General features: G+C 46.6%; 1 protein-coding gene across 1 annotated transcript in view; it reads right to left on the bottom strand.

The window, feature by feature from the left end:
* Window positions 1-16,127, bottom strand: part of Smyd3 (SET and MYND domain containing 3) — a 555,905-nt gene that overhangs the window by 81,151 nt on the left and 458,627 nt on the right. The window contains exon 9 of the mRNA XM_048436460.3: window positions 3,908-3,995. Coding sequence (XP_048292417.1) covers window positions 3,908-3,995 — 88 coding nt within the window. The remainder of the gene's footprint in view (window positions 1-3,907; window positions 3,996-16,127) is intronic.

Here is a 16,127-nt window from a genome sequence, read left to right as displayed (position 1 = left end):
GAAACAGTACAGATCTTCATCATCAATAGAGCGTGCTTCAAACCTAAGCTTGTTCTACTGTGTGTCAAATGCGGAGCCCTGATAGGGTCAAATGTTCTGAGGTAGGCTGCAAATGAAAGACCTGTCTCAGTAAAGATCAAATCTAAAAATGGGGGAGAACCTTTTGGTGTCCTCTTGGGAGCTAGAGTTCCAGGTGTCATGGACGTGGTTGGGAAGTTTCCCGGGGTACGTGAAGCCTATGGCAGAGATATGACAGTCTTTCACTTCTTCTGGCCACAGCCCCTGAGTCTGACAGACTGAAGAGGAAGAGGCTGGAGGGTGGAAGGGCCTGGAGGGCAGGGTCCTCCCTCCCCACTCCACCTGTCTCTTCACTGCTCCAACTCCTCCTAAACCTTGCCGCAAGCCCTCTCCTCAGTGTCCTGACATGGCAAGCCTTGCCTGAACAGACAGCCCATGTGTGCAAAGCTCCTTCTCCCTCTCCACGAAATCTGATTTCTGCTGCCCGTGCCTGCACAGTCTGCTTCCGTTACAAACCAAGACCCCCCTGGGAAAGGGGAATACTATCTTCATGAACCTACCAGGAGAGCAGTTTCCTCTCAGCTGAGGCACAACACCTCACTCCAGAGCATCACTTCCTTGGGAAGACCTGAGAGCTGAGGGCTCTTTATGTCGGCTCTTAGGGGAGAGCCCTGGCTCTGATCCCAGAAGGGGTTCCTGTTCTGAAGACGGTGATTTGATGTTATTGACAGCTGGTGATTTTCCTTTGTATTCCGGTGACATGGATGTTTCGCGTTTGTTGAACGGATCCTCCAGAGGTTGAGGGAAGTGGTTTCTCAGGCAATGCGCTGATTTTGAAACAGACTGCCACGCTAACCTTGTGGCTTTTCATTTCAGGATTAGATGTTTGACAAGCTGTCAGGAGCAATGGCTGTCTCTTACACAATGCCAGACGTATCTGTGGCAACACTTGGGCCTTATTGCCACATCATTTGCTGGGTCCTCATTGTCACCTGTCTACTCATTTCCATAATGGGCTCCACCTCATCAACAGGCTGAGGTGAGACGCCTTACAGGTGGAAACCAGGTGTGCTCTTCGGCATCCGCTCACAGGAATACAGTCACACACCCTATGCCAAGCAGGAAAGAACTCCTTGCCAACCTCCCTCCACAATATTGGCAACTATCTCCTGGCAAACAAGGGTAAAACTTTTCATGTAAACTGCTCCAGGGAGGAGGGAGGAACAATTTTAACTACAAGGTTCTTTCCAAGTTAACGCAGACATGTATCTGCTCAGAGATGATCCATGCCGCCTGTGGTGCCTACTATAACCACTGTTCCAATGAGCTCTGTACCAAAGGGGACCCCAAGGGCACAATCAGGGCTTTTGTTCAAATGCTCCTAATTACTGTAGGAGGGTGGGGACAAACAGACAGACAGACAGACAGACAGACAAGGGAGGGAAGTCACTTGGGAGTTAGTCATCTTCTTAATACAGGCTGCCAGAACAGGGTTTATGCCCATCTATCCATGCTACTCCGTTTAACATCATTCTGGGTCCCTTCGCATAAAAACTAACCCCCTGTGCCCATTTCCAGCAGGTTCTTTCCTTACATGTGGCACAGTGACCAGCACCAGTAGGCACCACGTCATCCTCTGTGTATCAGCAAATTTCTTTCCTCTGAGCAATCTCCTCCATGGCTGGCCACGTCTCTCTGTGTGTGTATGTATGTGTGTGTATGTATGCATGTGTATCGTCACCAAAATATGTACTATATTATTCTGCTTTGCACAATTATAATGAATTATCTGTTACCAAATGCCTTATGAAGCAATGATAGGCTTCTGAGTTATGGAGGTTCAAAAACAAGTTCAGATGGCCCTACTGGTTTGATCTCCAGTGAGGGCACCAGATGGTAAAGGTGGGAGTGGCTGTCAGGAAAAAAAATGACATTTCAAGCCAGGAAGCAGAGTGAGGTGAGAGACCAGGACCTGATGGTCCCCTTGAAGGCATCCTCCCAATGACTTCCCAGTAGGCCCCAACCCTTAAAAGTCTGCCATACCTCCCAAGAGGACCTTTGAGAAAAACTCATCTGAATTACAGTCCATATGCGAGAGTTGTGAATGTCAGACTGTGCTCTGTACTTTCTGCCTGAATCACAACAAGATGAGAACAAGTCAGTTTCCACGTAAGCCTCATCCAGGGGAGACTGAACCGTGGTCTTCTATGGCCCGACTCCTGCTGCGCAGGACCACAGAGGACAAGACTCCTCAGTGGTGTGACAACTCTAGACCCATGAGCGTCACCCAGAGCTGGCTATTGTCCCACTACCTTTCTTCACACTGACAGGTAGAGTTTCAAACGCCTCCTTCACTCTGACCCTTTCCTCATAACAAATTTAATTTCTCTTCAGCTCTATTAATATGCCATACCCCAGACCGAATCTGAGATGCTACACAGGATCAGCCCAAAGCCATCTCCTTTCTCATTTTATATTCTCATTTTATATTTCTAGGACTGCAGCTCAAGATCCCCGTTGTCTTTGAGGAGTTATAACATACTTGTACACTTTATTAAATTTTCCTGTTTACCAAAGCCATGCAATCCTCTCGTGAGTTCTGCTGCCAAGCTTTATGCAGACTTACATGCTTCAACTTCTTGCCCCAAACAGAAGACTCTATACACATTCTCGTCAAAGCTCATGTCCTGATTTCAGTCACTCTTCAGGCTGCCGAGGATCCACTGCGCTCTTGATTCTGTTGCTCCTCCTCTGCTCTCCTTCCCTTCTCTACATGCTCGGGAGGTCTCCTCATTCCAGGTACTGAAGCAAAGGTGGAGGACACACAGCACCCCAGAGTGACCCAGAGTGACGCTTGTGTCATTTGCTAACTGACGAGGATGTCTCGATCTGCTCGTATAGAACACAAATGTCTTGATGCTTCTTTGCAACGCCTCTAATGAAATCTAGATGCAAATTTTACAAAAAAAAAGACTCTGTGGCAGACTTCTTTTCTTGCTAACTAGCCAACTGTAGTTCATTCGTCAGACTTACTGAACTAATGGACAAACCCACTGAGCTAATGATTTCTGTAATCACATACTTCACTATTAGAAGGAGACCCTACCTGTCTTCTCCCCCTTCACAATACTCTAACGGCATTATGGATTGGAAACTTTATTTGCAGATTTTGTTAGTGCCTGGGATATGTTCAACCCAAAGCATCTGATGACCTTTTGGTGACATTTTCACATTCTACAGTCTCCTTCTTACCTGTAGTTCCCTCATCACATTTGCATCCAGGAGTCCTCTACAGACAAGTGACTTCCGCTGCAGCATCTACCTATCCAAATCCTGACCCTGAGCACCAGTGGGTCGTCCCAGACGACCCCATCATATGCTGTCTCCCTTTGCACTCAACTTTGACCTATTGGTGCTCCTTATCATTCATGCCAAGAAAATGCATGATGGAGAACCTCATTGCTGTTGTTTTGTGGTGGGTTGTAGGTCTGAGGGTCAGTGGTATTAATTTATAAGGATTCTAACGTTCCTTTCTAGAGACTAAAGTGGTTATGGGAGAAAGGAGGAAGAGTCTATGAGTTTTACCTATTGCACAGAAAAGAAGTAGAAGGAGAAAGAGGAGGAAGAGGAGGAAGAGGAGGAAGAGGTGGATTAAGAAAAAACAAAACACCAGCGACTTACCTTCCCACTATGACGGGGCCATACTATTAACTGGTGGTAAGGTAACTGGGCTGATATTACTGCAGTCCTCCTGAGTGCTTCCCCACACTGCTGGCTGGGCCAGGATGTAGCACCTAGAGCTTTCAGACCTGGCCCTGGCTCCAGTGGCACTAAGCTCCCGGTCAAGCAGCAACCACCAGCACAGCTCAGCCCACAGATGAAAGGATACTCCAGTGTGCCTTCAGTTCTTCGATTTTTTTCAGCGATTCTTGAACCTCCTTCCATATTTGCTCATCACCCGTTAGCATATCAGCATCCTGTTTAGTCCAAATGGGAAGACAGGCAAAGAAGACAAATGGCCCAATTAAAACCCGGCCAAAGGATTTGAACAGACATTTCTCCAAGAAAGACAAACAAATGGCCTACAAGCACATGAAAACATACTCGGCATCATTAATCATTAGGGAAATTCAATTCAAAACCACGGAGAGATGCCACCTCCTGCCCAGCAACACAGCCCTGACTTGCTATAGAAAAGCGAGGAACAGTAGGTATCATTAGGGATGCAGAGGAGCTGAACGGCCGACGCTCTGCAGGTAGATATGTAGAGTGAGCGGCATGGCTCTGAAAAGTGGTCTTTTCGGCGCCTCAGACAATTGACCTATTTGTGCTCCTTGCCATGTGCGCCAAGAAAATGTGTGATGGAGCACTGCATTGCTGCACTTTTGTGGCTGGTGTGCTAGGAAGCTTCTAGCAAACATGGAAATGCCATGCTACCAACAGTGTTAGCATCTCATTAGCTCTCCTGGGCAGGCAACCACGAGAAATGAGAACATGTTCAACCAAAGTGTGTACCCAAACAGTTGTAGTCCAAAAATGATGCAACCTGGATGTCCATCATTTGATGATGGACAGATAAATAAAAACTCATTACAAGAGAATATTACTCATAATAAAATGAACAAAGCATTATCATAGGAGATAACATGGCTGAACCTTAAAAACATTATTCTGAGTGGGAAAGGCCAGTCTTTCTGAGCTGGTGAAATGGCCCAGTAAAAGGTAAAGGTGGCTGCTGCCACATGAGATGGTCAGGCCCTGGAATCCACGTGGTGGGGGGAGAGAACTGACTCTTAGAAGTTGTCTTCTGAGCCCCGCATGTGTCCCCTAGCATGCCTATAATCCCCCCAAATGACGTTAAAATATAAATAAAAATACAGTAAAAGACTATATGTTACATGATTCTACTTATATGAAATTCCCAGGTTGGAAAATCCACAGGGACAGAAGGCAAACCGATAGTTGATTAAGGCTAGAACAATTAGGAGGAGTGACTGCTGATGGGTAGGATTCCTTCAGGAATAATAAAATGCTCTAAAATTGACCATGATGGTGGTTGTACAACTCTGTAAAGAGACTAAAATCCACTGATTTAGCTGGACAGTGGTGGCACACGCCTTCAATCCCAGCACTCGGGAGGCAGAGACAAGTGGATCTCTGTGAGTTCAAGACCAGCCTGGTCTACAGAGTGAGTTCCAGGACTGGCTCCATAGCTACTGAGAAACCCTGTCTCAAAAAACCATAGATAGATAGATAGATAGATAGATAGATAGATAGATAGATAGATAGAATCCACTGATTTAGATGCTGTAAACAGAAAGAACAGAATAAGTGAATTATGCCTCAATAAACCTCAAGAAAAGAAATTATACCTCAATAAACCTCAAGAACCTATGAGAGATTTTTCATAAAGCTATTATTTGGGACTGGAGTGATGGCTCAGTTCTTAAGAACACTTCTGTTCTTCTAAAGGACTTGAGCTTGGCTCCAAGCACTTAGAATGGACGGTTCACAACCACCTATATCTCCAGCTCCAGGGGAGCCAGTGCCCTCCTCTGGACTTCAAGAGCCCCCACACTCACAGATGTGCACAACCACACAAGTCACATACACATGGAATTTAACACACACACACACACACACACACACACACACACACACACACACACACTCCTCTACACCATTATTTGTTAAGAAATAGAATAGTGACCCAGCAGGGTTTATCGACACAGCTAGGATAAAGGAGGATAAACTCATGTGGAACAATCCTGACTTCCACAGTAAAAAACAAGTCTGATATTTTATGACTTAAAAATGTTAAAGGAAAAAGCCATCGAGATGGTATGCTATTGTTTATTAAATGCCTGCTCTCGTAGTTCACATGCTTTTCTGTATGCTAGTGAGCCCCCAGCACGCAGCGGAGTGCTGGCCACAGGACAGGTGTGTGGTGTGGCGCTGGGTGTGTTACCAATACCGCCCCACTGCATTGTTACACAGCTCTTAGGTAAGTAAAGCCATCCTTGCGTATTCATGGGTGGGGGTGGGTGCAGTCCGCCCTGAGCCAAACAGTGAGGACCCCCGGGTCTGTAGACTCCTGGAAAGCAATGATAAAAGCAACAGAAGAAAATCTGATTTCAGTTTCAAGGTTTCAGTTTCAACACTCTTCCCCTTCAGGTCACATGGTATACACCACTGCCCACCGCCAACTCCTGCACGCCTAGTACCCATGGATAAAGCTTTGAGTCTGAAACTCGATCCAGAAAGGTTATAAGATTTGTCAAAAAATAGAATAAATAAAAATCACAAAATCACGGAAGTAAAGTATAAACCTAGTCTGAGTCCCAAAGGCTGTGTTCTTGTCATGCACTCTGCTTCCCACAACTCCGCTGTGGCCTCTCTGGCATGCTCAGCAAGTTGTTACTTCTTTACATCGCCCAACACACTGGGTATCTGCCACCTGTGACTCTTCCAGCTTCAACTGCTTAAAACAACATTCAGTAAGAAGCCCAGCTCCTCAGCTGTACTGGCCACATTTCGAGAGCTTGTGGCCACACCCTGGACAGCACACTGACCAGTGCTGTGTCCACAGGATGTCTTGTGGGACAGTGCTGTGCCAAGAGGCCATTCGGAGGACGGGAGCTCACTGCAGACACCGCTCGATCTGTCATCAGAGTATCCACAATGCTCTGGTGGTGTGCAGGAGGAGCTAGTCCAGAAACTGAGAAGGGGCAAGAATGGGTGATGGCCAAGAGAAAGGACAGGCATCTTCCTGGAGACTCTCAACGTGCCTCCTTAGGACAGAGCAATTCCTACGGGAACCACTGTCAGAATAATAATTAGTTCTGTGTTACCAGAGCGAAAACACACATCACCCTGGTGTCATGGTCAGGTAAAAATAATCAAATAAATAAATAAAGGCACAGAAAACCAGGGAAACAAGATTCCAAGTGCAGCTGAGGTAGATGGTGTGCATATAAGCAGGGAGTGCTATGTGTTGTGAACCGGGGCTTTTTCATTCTCTGTCTGTGCCATGTGTGTGTGCGCACCAGAAGATGGCTTTGGAAGACTCTGCACATTGTGTCCACAGAAGGGGTGGGAGTGGGGTGCCTGTGGAGAGGTCTCCCTCTGTGCTCTTGTTCCAAGTTCATGTTCATCTCCTGGTCTCAGTCTGACCCTCTCATCTTCCTGCTTCAGCCACCACACTCAATTATATATCTGTGAGGAGCCACCTTTTCGGGGTGACTCGTTGGGCTCCTAGCCGCTGCAGGCTTGTATGTTCCAGGGTAGGGGCATAAGGATTAGAAAAATTAGGTACGAGGGATAGAGATAAGAAAGAAACACAGAATACAGGATAGCACCAGGAGGACAATTTAGCAAATACTGAATGCTGAATTTTTGGGTGCCAAGTTCTGAGTTCGCCAGTGTTTAATTTTTCACATATTTTTATACCCCAATACAAAAAGGGAGGAAGAAGACAAAAGACTGCTTTAATGTGATACAAAAGACAACTAGAAAAGATACTTGCTTCCATACTTTGAGACATCAAGTAATTAATTCATAAGAAAAGCATTCCATTGTTTAGGCAGTGAACCCACCATAAACCAAGTATCCTGAAGGCAGCCACTCCCCAGGTCAAACATCCTATTTCAAAAGAAGGAGCAGAGTATGCTTGAATTCTCTGACCTTTAGTCAGGGTGGAGTGAATCTACCTCCATGGACCACCTTAATGTCCAAAACATCAAGTAAGCACATCCTAGGTCGGGGTGGGTAGCCACAGCTGTTGTCAGAACTTTGAGCAAGCTCAAACTCTCTGAACTTCAGACAAGGCCCTCCACAATTATCTTTAAATACGCCCATCTTGTTTGTCAGTCCCTAGAGTAGACAGGATAATAGATTTCCAAAGGTATCCACGTCCTGAGTCCCCAGAACCTATGGTGCTAGGTTACCTGGTGGAGGGGCGCTATACATGGGATTGAGTTCTTTACAGATGGTTATAAATCCAGGAACTACCCTGAATTATCCAAATGGGTGCAGTACAATTAAAAGTAGGAGAGAGGAGCTGAAGAGGAAGTCAGTGTGTGTGTGTGTGTGTGTGTGTGTGTGTGTGTGTGTGTGTGTACAGAATGAATCAAGAAACACAAGCAGCCTCAGAGACTAGAAAAGCAAGCAAGCAGATTCTCTCCTGCGGCCAAAGAAAAGGAACACAGCCTTGATTCTCACCCAGTGGGATGGGTTTGGGCACATAAGATAAAAAGTCTGGATTGTCCTAGGCCACTCGATTTGTGATGGGTTGTTATAGCCAAGAAGAAAACCAGCACACACATCTTCTGGACTTCCGGCTACTGGAGCTCTGCACATAGCCCTCCCTGATCCTGAATTTAATTAATTTGATCACTCATTAACTCTGTTAACATGTAATGAGTGCCTACTAGGAACTGCTGTAAGCACTGGGGTGGAGCAGGGATAAAAGTCAGCCAGTCATGATGTTTACACGGAAGAGCTGAGATGGGCAGACCCAGGGAAGAGGGCCGGGAGTCTGGCAGACTTTTAAAGGAAGCGTCAAGAGAAGGGCTGGTTGAACACTGTTTGCATAGAGGTTGCGGGAGGTGAAAGGATAGCAGACAGGAGACAGAGAGAGAAGGACAGCAAATTGCAACACACTGAGGCAGGGGCAGGCCCAGAGGCACCGAGGTCAACACGGTCCAGAGCTCATGGGTTGCGGTTCCTGTGGTTGTGGCATCAGCCACAGTTACGCGTACGTTTTCTAACGCTAAACACAAGCCTTTCGTTTTCTAAATCTCGACTCATCTGGGTTCCTTTCTCTCCCCAGTACCGAGCACAGGGCCTCGCCTGGTACAGAGCTCAGCTGGGGTACCTGGAAGTTGATCTGAAGAGGGGATGCGGACTTGGAATTTCTAGATGTCTCCTGCATACGTCTTAACCCTCCCACCTCACTTGCAGGACAGCCATGCCTGGACAGCCCCGAAGGCTGAGGATCAGACACACAGCTTCCTCCCCTGACTGCCAAGGCAGGATTTGGGGCTGCTGGTCTGGCTGCGAGCCCAGCCTCCTTCCTCTAGACCATCCATACAGTCTGATTTGTCTTTCTCCTGGGCTTGCTTCAAGGGTAAAATTATCTGTGGGGTGATAATTTCAAAGTATCTACAGCCATGGTTCACTACTTGCATTAGAAAAAATGGTAAAAACCCTAATGTGGACTGCAAACAAATCCAGTATGTGTGCAAAAGGTGGGTGAGACCATGGCACCCAAAGACAGCAATTTCATATGGGAATTACAGCTAAATGTGTGACGGGTTGTTTTCTGAGGTTGACCCTAAGCCTTGACTTACTTAACAAAGGCCCAGAATCTCTGAAAGCTCCCTCAAGCATTTGATAACAATGGTGATGAGGGACCTTAGTGTTGGAGCTGGACATGGTCACGCTCAGGGCTCAGAGCTGAGTCTCACACTTGCTGGAATGTTCCACTGTGGTCAGTGTCTCTGCACTCTGGTCTCCAGCTCACTTTGCTCCCACGGGCTCCTCACATCTGTGCTCACAGTGGAGTCTGTCCCCCCTCTCCCAGCACCAGGCTATAGGACCACACTCAGTTGTGTGTGCACAGACACAGAAGCTGTAAATATACACAGAAAGAAAAGCGGAGCTCCAGTCTTCTGTTCTTCTTAGCGCACAAACATGAGAGAAAACTAACATGTTCATCTCCCAGATCCTGAGGTATGAAATCAGCAAACAAACATCTTTGCTTCTATTTTTCATATCTGAAGACATCAGTACTTGCTATCACTCAGAACAACTTATCTAGGAAAAAGAAAATCCTCTTCGAATTTCAGCTTTGCCAATTAATAGCAAAGGGTTTGAACAGGTGGACCCCCTATTTACATTTAGAAATTAGGAAAAAACGCTCACTTCATGCTTACATATCTTTAAAGTATGCATTGCTATGGGCTAGAGGCACAGCTCCATGGTACGGAGTTTGCCTAATGTGCCCAGCCCTGGAACCCAGCCCCAGAATTGCAAAAGCAAATCCAAGCAAGGCAAAGCAAACAAAACAAACAAACAAACAAAAAAGCTTTCAACAGATGATAAAAGATAATTCAGAACATAAGTTAAAGGATTCCCAAGTTCCCAAGAGTGTCTCGATGCGAGGTTATCTATATGGGGGAATAATTCTGACTACTTTGACTGATGTGGGAAGATTCACCCTAAACACGGGTGGCGCTTTCTTACAGAAGCCAAGATAAAGGAGATGGAAGGAAAAACTTTTCTTTGCTGGCTTAATTTTCACTCTTGCTAGTGAGGTCATCTACTCTGCTACCGCCACCACTGCGGCTTATTCTTGCACTGAGGCCAGTAGCAGCTTCTTTGGTTTCCAAAGTGAACTGAGGACCTTCAGCTCTCTGGGAATCTTGCAGGCTTTGTACGGTGAGCAGCTTTCAGGTTCTTTCTCTCTGCTTCCAGAGAATCGTTACCGGACACCTCCAGTCATATAACATAAGCTAATGTAATCAATTAACCTTTAATATAAACAGTCATTCTATCAGGTTCTGATTGTCTAGGGCAGCCAGACTAATATAGTTAGATCAGGCTGGTTTAAACAGCTTCTTCGGCTGACCCATGAAACGTCTCCAGAAGCCATCTTTTCCATTACTCTTAGTTTCCTTACCTGGTGATCAGCTCCCACTGGACCATTCTGGGGATTGAGGCAGCACAGAGCCAGCTGAGCCCCACACCGATGACCACTCTCCCACAGACCCTAGGAAGCCATCAAGGCCAGTCTTCGAGTCAACAGTAAAAATGTGGCAGTAGCGAATGGGAGGCTGAGCTGACAGCTGTGCTCAGGTCGATCTGAGTATCCTTCCCTCCTCCCTGCCCTCCCGACCACCCAAGCTCTTCACACTCCCCACAATCTCACAGCCATCTTCCCCATCACCTGTGCCCTACACACCCACTTGGCCTGTCTTTCAGTTTGGTACCTACTTTTTCAGGCAGAGAGGGGATGACGTTACTGATCTTCCCTCAGCCTTCACCCCTCACTGTTGGTTGTCTACCATTGTCCCTTTAGTTCTCAGCCTTTACCGCGCTCTGCCGGGGCCCCTCTGGTTGCCCTGTGAGTCAGCCTGACCCCTGAGCCCCGGAAGTCCCTCTGCACGGTTCTTATGGCAATGTGCTGTCAGTTATCACCTAGCTACACTGTCTCTGAACTAGACCAGGACTCTCTGAGGGACCCTGGCCTACTCAGATCCGATACCCAGTGCCACGTGGTAAGATTTGGTGACTTTGGTGACACAATGGATGAGCAAGAAGAGTGGAGCTAACTTTATGATCCATGGCTAAGATTATTAGAAGACCAAAATTAATTACTTAAGTCAACAACAATGAAAAAAGACAGCAAAAGAAATGGACTGTTGGTTTTTTTTTTTATGTAACACTTCTACCTTGACTCATTTCTGATATTATGCCATCGTGACTATGTTGGAGAAAGACATGTTTTCACTGCAGTGTGGTATTTACCAAACACCCAGATACTGACCAATAATTTAGAACCTAAATGTGCCCAGCCAGTACAAGAAATCCCACACTGGCTCAGCATCCATACTCTCAAAACAATAGCAGCAAGGGATAGCTGGAAGAGTGGGCTCAGTGAACTTCTTTGGCTTCCACCAAAGCATCATCCTAAGCCATTTCAAGCTCTCTTGCCCAAACTTTCCCAACCCCCTCTCCCTGGACGAATCGAGGTCATACATACCCTTGCTACATAGATGCTAAACTGATACCCAGAGTTGGTTTTTTGAATGTAAAAGCCGATGACTCCACAAAAACTCACCACCACATAAAAAATGCCAGTCAACACAGTTGGATTCAACTGGCCACATGTAGATACCAGGCCTTCCAGAGGCCAGTAGTCACCATGGAAATTTGAGAGAGCCAAATTTCCTCAACAGGGTAGGGGTCCTGGCACAGGTGGTCAATCACATCCTTGAGGATGCGGTCAATGGCAACATCAGATGAAGCATTAGAGGGACCAATCCAGGTCTGTCTTGCAACAGGAAGCCACAGACAGCTGTGCTCGTGCTTGGTTTGCAAGAGTCTGATGTTGAAACTCTTATGCTAGCTTAATTTCAGATGGTTCTTATTAAAAGGAAAAGGAGAAAGGCAAGCTGCCTCTCTGTATTTCCTGGTTTCCAATCCCCATGTAAACTCTAATTAGATTGATTGGATGGGGGAGGATGGGAAGGAAAATTAATGAACACTTATGAATTTTTCTAGTAATGCAACAATTCTAGTGTGTTAAAGGAAAGAATGGGTGTTCTTTTGCTTTAAAAAAAAAAGTAGCATAAGGTTCAAATATCATGCTTGTTCTCTGGAGAGAAGCTGAGAGTCCTGAAATAGAAACCAGGATGGAAACAGTCTAATCTTTAGTGCCCTTGACTGTAGCACTTAGGTTCATGGATAACATACTGGGACTAATAGATTAACATACAGGCTCACTAAAAAACCTTTATGTTTAACAGGAACTGTCCCGACTGGAACCAATTTCCACTTCCTTTGGCAGAAATAACTGAGAGCAGTTCAGATTTAACTTAGGGGGAAAAGGGTTCTTTGAGAACATGGAAAAAGGCTGAAACTAGAGCATTCACCATTGTATCAAGCCCAGAGCAGCCCATGGGCATCGTGGGCATGAAGGATGTGGATGAAGAGGAAAGAATGTTCTCAACTTGAGATAGAACCCAACAGTTGTACAAGGCAATGCATGCATTCCACCCAACCTTGGGTTCGGAGTTAACTCTCCAGTTGCAGAGACCTTGCAGGAGGAAAGAGATGTTCGCATCGCAGCAGCGCTCCTAGAATCGCCAAATCCTTTCGACACCCGCAACCCCCACATCACCCCTTCCCATCCCACAGGAAAAGACTCCTTCTCAGAGAAAGTGCAAACGTCTTCTACAGAACCAGGTCTACATGAATTTAAAAAAAACAAATATCTACAAAGTTAGGGCGGTTTGGGAGCCAAGCCTCAGCAGTAGCGCCTGCTGAAGACTGGCTGTTACCTGCAGCATTTTGCAGGAAACGGGCATGATGGGCCGACATGCAAAAGCAGTTAAATATTATGTGGAGATATTTAAGGAGGCACCTCCACACAGCCTCCCCCACACTGGAAAGATACGCTCCTGAGAACGCACAACGGGTATTATATGAAGCAGAAGGCCACTGGCTTGGCTTACAAAAGCGCATTCAAATGAATTCTTTTCACATTTGTGGAGAAACTATCAAATGGATGGCTTGTGCAGCTGCAAACGCACACGACGCCGGCCGAGAGTCCTGCCAGTCTCCTTCTGTAAACACAAGGTGGGAGGTTTGAGACTCCGAGGGGGAAAAAAAAAAAAAACGCAAAGGCCTTTAACAGGAAAACTGTCCTAATGTAGGCAGCCATTAAGATAAAGTACACCCCCAAATTTCAGGACAGGTTTTGTTTTAATGGAGACTGAAACCACGGCCCCGGCTCCTTAATCTTTTTTATGTCCCTCTCCAGGAGCAGCTGCCTTTGCTCACCTCTGCAAAGAGACAGGAAATTGCTGTGGACTGCAACAGAATGGATTCAAGTCAGCTTTAAGGGGCAACATCCTGGTGGCGAAGGCTGGGGTGAGCGAGATGGCAGTTGCTCCAAAGACATTTTAAAACAGGGCGGAGGGTGACTGTGTGCTAGGGCTGTGAGGACCTCGGTTTGATCCCCATCTTGACATTAAATAGATGATCGACAGATAGCAAGGCCTGCGCAGGAGGCGTTGTGTGGCGGGAACCAAGACAGCAGCATGGAGGAACTAGACTCAACTCCCAGCTCTGCCACTGGCCTGCTGCAGGACCCGGAGCTAGCAGTGCCTTCAGATGCAGTTCCCAGGTGAGAACTTGATTACTGTTACCATGGAGACGGAAACTAATCATTCCAGTCCATTGGTCACCTATGTAGGCGTCTGCTGTGCCTGAGGAGAGTCCTTAAATTCTGAGAGTAGAGACTTTGAGCATCTGTGGTCGTGCAGATCGCAACCCCCTTCCTCTCCTCTTCCCCTTCATTCTATTTAAAGCTGAGTTTGCTCCCACGCCACCCCAGCCAGAGCACGAAGAGCTTGTGGCACAGGACAAAGACTGTACTCGACATGGCACTACATGATGCCAATCTAAGACTTCGACTATGACTGTTTAATTCATGTGTCTCCTCTAACAACCATGTCTATAATAATCAGTAGGGGCAATATCCAAAACCCAGGCACTTTATGGTGCCTGCACATCAGATTATTTAATCTGTGGTTTCCCGAACAAACAGGGAGTTTAGCTGGGGTCCACACTAGCAGTTTCGGATAACTAGTCCTGAGACACAAGTCGAGAGACACTTTTAAAGAAGGCCACCGCTGGAGTAACCAAAGGCAATTACTTCATTAGGGGTCAGAGGCCATGCCTTAATATCAGTTAGTGCAGCTTCCAGTAGATATTAATCTTATTTTTTTCTTTTTTTTTTTCAGAGCTGGATTGCACAAATCCACCAGAACTTACTTACTTTAATAAGGCATCACCCGAAATCTCAGACCATCTATCAAGTGAGCAAAACTGTAAGAAGATTACGTCACAGTTTGAGGGAAACAACATCTGAACTTTACTTAAAAGTAGAGGAGATCCAGTTTGTCATCTTTCGATGAGAACAGTTAATTCCTCCAGAGACCAGCTTCTGGAGCCTGGGTGCTCCTGAGGGTGGGGGTTGGGGGGTCACTGCAGTAGGCGGTCACCCTCAGGCTATGGGGTTTGCAGGATCACCCCTTTTCGGGCTTGGGAGGAGGCCAGGCACATGGTATAGCGCTTCTTTGTCCCATGTCATAGCCATGGGTGACCCTGCCCTGAACCACCACGACTAGGATGTTCTTCCTAGCAACTGTGCATCCGCGGAAGTGAACTGCTGTCTGGCTGTGTGGCGCGCCTTCCTCCTGGCGCCCCACCAACAGAAAGCACGTCTGCATTTTATATTCCCGTAAACTCCAGGCTGGCCCTCGGCCAGGGACCTCTTTGTAATGTCAAAGATAAAAGCTCTGGCGGCGTTTGGCACCCTGCCCCCACCTCCATTTTCTTGTAACCATCTTATAAACCAAGCATGCATGACTGTTAGCAGGGCCTTTCAGACAGGGGTCTGATGGAGTTCCATAAACATCCCCGAAGGGTGAGTGGATGTATCCCCATGACGCCAGAAGAGAAAGGCTGGAGGGGGCAAGTGATCTCACACGGGACCTGCTGGGAATTATGGGGAAATCTGGAAGTACAGACTTCAAATAGTATTCTCAGAACATTCTAGCCCCCAAAAGTGCTCATTGCGCCAGAATCCTGGGCATTTTTCATTAGAACCTGGCATGCTGACAATGGCAAATCTTTTTGGCGCCAAACAGTATGGATATAAACTATATTGATGTAATATAAGATCCTTATAAAATTTTGGACATCCTAAAATGGTATTTGGGGTACACAAGATGGTATTATTCTCTCTTCTCATCTCAGGGTACCCAGTGTTAGGGGTACTGTGGTTACCTAAGAAGGACTGGGAGAGCATTATGTTCTGGTTGGTTTTTATTTTCTTTCTGGGTCATACTCTTTGTTTGCCCAGATTATATGGTCCTGGCCATTCCCATTTTATTATCTATTTAATATTCTGCACAGGCAAACAGTCACATCCACACTCTGCACAGGCAGACAGTAACACACACACTCTGCACAGGCAGACAGTAACGCACACACTCTGCACAGGCAGACAGTAACGCACACACTCTGCACAGGCAGACAGTAACGCACACACTCTGCACAGGCAGACAGTAACGCACACACTCTGCACAGACAAGCAGTAATACATACACCCTGTACAGACAGACAGTAATACACACAGTCTGCACAGACAGACAGTCATACTCACACCCTGTACAGACAGACAATCACACATAAACTCCCTCTTCACATACAAGGAAGGCTGCTCAGGGTTCCAACTGTTCCTTCAGGAAAACTGTGTTTGTTCCTTCAGCGCTGGCTCTCCTGAAGGTCTTAGAACATGGGGTGTATGTTCAGCT

Source organism: Myodes glareolus, chromosome 5 (assembly GCF_982192425.1).
Source record: "Myodes glareolus chromosome 5, mMyoGla1.1, whole genome shotgun sequence".
Lineage (NCBI taxonomy): Eukaryota > Metazoa > Chordata > Mammalia > Rodentia > Cricetidae > Myodes > Myodes glareolus.
Note: the sequence above shows the minus strand (reverse complement) of the source record. Positions and strands in the feature narration are given on the sequence as shown.